Raw genomic sequence first — 3,918 nt, 5'->3', positions numbered from 1 at the left:
TTCAATTGTAAGCATTTAATCCCCACTATTATTGTGGTGTAATCCACCTGAGATTTGGATCTACCTCATTTTTTAGCTCACGATATAATTAACCTAGCCGATGAAATCGTTAGACGGCGTATGATAAAAACATATGAATCATTGTCGGGCCTATAGAGCGTTGACACCAACCAGCTGGCTGGTGTTGGGGTCACTAGCCAAAGCTCGTCAGGACGGCGCAAAAGTAAAGATTCTCTGGGCAGCGCCCAAGTGGCAGACAACAAGACCACAAAAACAAGCCTCAGCTCTTTGGGTGACAAATCCGAGAGGTCCACTTTCCCAACCACTTACAAAGGGACGCGGATTAGGTGGTGTTGCCAGCACCACTTCCAGTGGTGGTGTGTTGATGTGTTGGGCGATGTGGTCCCGATACATATGTTTTATATCCTAGCCGTCTGTTTATCCATTCCTCTGCTCATTTTAGGGCATGAACTTAAAAAATGAATTGCTCAAGTAGGCCACGATACAGGAACAGTGGGGATAATAACAACCACCGTTAACCTTTCTAAAGCGCATCATAATGTTTTTTTTTTTTTTTGGTCATCCAACCTTTGGATAATGTAATTCCGACCTCGATGATTGGAAAACACAAATTTCATGACTTCCATTAAGTTTTTGATGGTGGAAGTTCAGTTAATATTGGTTCCGGTGGTGTGGTCCACTTGAACTTAAGATCTAAGTAATTTTGGACTCATAGCCTAAAATGTGGGGGAAAATGGATGGATGGTGTGGATGTAAAACACACACATTGCGTCAGGCCTCACAGCGCCCAACACATCGACACACCACGTGATTCGCATCCTTTGGAAGTCGTTTTGTGCAATGGATTGTGACATGAGCCAAAGTGGTCTCAGCACATATTGGCTATGGTAATCATTACTAGCATGAGTCCCACGTTCATTTCTACTCGTTACCTGTGGGATGCACAGCCATCGAATCCAGATCATCCATCTAGTGGGCCTGCCATTGATTGCTCATGCTCGAAAATCCACACCAATCCAGCAATGCATTTATAACCATATGGTGAAAATAAAAATGTTTGTCCAACATTCAAAGTGTAAAGATGTCCATTAATAATAGTAATAATAATAATAATCTAAGATTGGTGGACAGTTAATTCCACCAAAAATCAATAATCAAGTCCTTCCATTATCACCATGTTTTTTTTTTTTAAATTTTTTTTTTTTTTTTTTAAACCATATCAATCCATAGAACCAACTGCAAGATGGATATCTCATATCATCCAAACATGTAACATGTGGACCAAATCCAAAAACACATTTTATTCATACCTTTGAAACATCTACATGTTGTTGCACCCATGCACATCTATACACAAAACCAGTCCCATCATTACAAATGCATGCAACGTCCAAAACAGAAAACATGCAAGACATACTACACACGTAACAATTTGAAGAAGAAGATAACATTAATTAGGCATTGTATTTCGGAGCAACTCAAGGCCATTCACCGTCACCGCCACCATACCCGGACCCATAACCTGACCCAGACCCATATCCCGAACCCGAGCCGGATCCATACCCGGATCCGCCACCGCCACCCCCGCCTCCACCACTTCCGAAACCTCCACCTCGACGACCTCCTAAACCATAACCGGAACCACTCCCATACCCAGACCCATACCCGGATCCGCTTCCACTTCCGCTCCCGTAACCTGAGCCACTTCCACCGCCACCACCTCCACCGCTTCCATAACCTCCTCCTTCACCTTCTCCGGCACCATATCCAGAGCCCGAACCATGCCCGCTCCCAGAACCATAGCCAGAGCCAGATCCGCTGCCGCTCCCGGAGCCGCCGCCGCCGCCTCCACCCCTTCCGTAACCTCCACCTGCGCCCTCTCCTGAGCCACTTCCACTCCCGGAGCCATAGCCCGAGCCATAGCCGGATCCACTACCACTCCCGGACCCATAACCAGACCCGCCTCCACCTCCACCACCACCACCGCTTCCATAGCCTCCACCTTGTGCACCCCCATACCCAGAACCACTTCCAGAACCATAGCCAGACCCGTAACCGGAACCGGATCCAGTGCCAGAGCCACTGCCACCTCCGCCGCCGCCGCCGCCGCCTCCGCCTCCGCTGCCCCCTCGGCCGTGGGTTATCGCTCTAGTGGCCGAGGAGAGACCCACAGTCAGAAAAATCAAGAATGCAACACCTAATATTCTCAAGCGCAACATGTTTTTGTACCAAAAAGGAGCGTTTTTATGCAAATGAGATGAGATATACACCAAGAAGGAATGTGTAAATGAAAATGAGATGAGATATGCAGGAAGAAGGAATGTGTATATGCAAATGAGATGAGATATACACCTAGAAGGAATGTGTTTATGCGAATGAGATGAGAAGATGCACCAAGTAATGTGTGGTGGAGATGTCGCTGATGGAGAATGGTTGAAGGAATATAGTGGTATATATAGATGCGTTTGGAAACCTTTCTCCAGTAGCTTCTATCCCACTTTATGATGTGTAACGGAGTTTGTTGCTTTTCATTCCAAGATTGTCAACGTGGGAATGCTTTGCATGGTTTTCCTACAATATCTGTTTGTAGGACGCGGATTTCCTGCGAAAGCCTTTCGCAGGGAGTTCTTGCGCAAGGAATCTAGGTGGGGCCCACTGAGATGTTTGTGAGAAAGCCACACCGTCTATCCGATTTTAGAGATTATTTTAGGATATGCAACCAAAAATAAGGTATATTCAAAACTCGAATCGACCACACGAGAGGAAACAGTGGAGATTTAGTGACCACCGTTGAAACATTTATATGGCCACGAAGGTTTTGTCTCAGTCTAATTTTTGGTATTTTCACTTCATCCCAATGAAAATGACCTTATAAACGGCTTGGATGGAATATAAACATCAAGGTGGAACCTAAGAAGGTTTCAACGGTGGACATTTCTTTTCCACTGTTTCATCTTCGTATGGCTCACTTGAGTCTTATATCCTATTAATTTTTAGTTTTATGTACTAAAATGAGCTAAAAAAACAGATGGACAGGTTAGATTTCTCATAAACATCACGGTGGCCCCTACCATGCATTCCAGCGCAGGAACTTCCTGCGAAAGACTTTCGCAGGAAATCCTCGTCCCTGTTTGTATGTGTTTCATTTTTGGGTCCTCGTGTTTCCTCACTCTCAACCATTGAAATAGTGTCCACGTGTCCCATGGACTCTTTTGGGCCACTCATTTATAATAGGAAAGTAAAATCACAACCACCCACCCAGGTGCAAATAAAATTGTACCATGCACGTGTCCTTAGAATATTATGTTAGTGGCTTCCTCCACTCTCTCTCTCTCTCTCTCTCTCTCTGTCTCTCTCTCTCTCTGTGAGAAACTTTCACCCATATAGGTATCTGAAGTAGGACGGCATATGTCCGTTAAATTCAAAGAGGTTACTTATTATGAAGAGAAACTTAGATAGACAGAGAACTGGAAGTTACACTGGTTGGCGGATTATCTAACTAGTCCACTAGTGGACCTTTATTGAACGGTTGAAATGTAAATATACAATGGTCCTAGCCCACTATTGGACCTTTATTTAAGGGTTGAAATGTAAATATCCAATGGTCCTAATCAGGCCACGGATCATATGTTTGGACAATTTTAAGCGATTTGATTTTGGGATTATGGTCCCATATAACGCCGGTCAAGAGACGGTAAGGAACTTCTGCAAGAGTGCCTGAAGTGAGATCGAGCTTAGGTCATGCCTTTGAGGGCATATGTCTTTACCAGCTCGACTAATGAGCCTAAGACAATTAGCTCAATCCACTACTAATATGGAACATGTGTAATATGGTTTTGACTTTGATCATAGTTGTTATTGTCACATGTTACGTAGATATAGTTGTGTAGATACTCC

The 3,918-nt window shown here is 44.4% G+C and overlaps 1 protein-coding gene across 1 annotated transcript; it reads right to left on the bottom strand.

The window, feature by feature from the left end:
• Positions 1-1,291: 1,291 nt before the first annotated feature.
• LOC131225895 (glycine-rich cell wall structural protein 2-like) lies at positions 1,292-2,535 on the bottom strand. Its single transcript, XM_058221498.1, has one exon. It carries the CDS (start codon positions 2,238-2,240, stop codon positions 1,500-1,502), a length of 741 nt encoding a protein of 246 aa, XP_058077481.1. The 5' UTR covers positions 2,241-2,535; the 3' UTR covers positions 1,292-1,499.
• Between the last annotated feature and the right edge of the window lie 1,383 nt (positions 2,536-3,918).

Source organism: Magnolia sinica, chromosome 14, assembly GCF_029962835.1.
Source record: "Magnolia sinica isolate HGM2019 chromosome 14, MsV1, whole genome shotgun sequence".
In the NCBI taxonomy this organism is placed as follows: Eukaryota; Viridiplantae; Streptophyta; class Magnoliopsida; order Magnoliales; family Magnoliaceae; genus Magnolia; species Magnolia sinica.
This window is presented reverse-complemented; position numbering and strand designations above follow the sequence as displayed.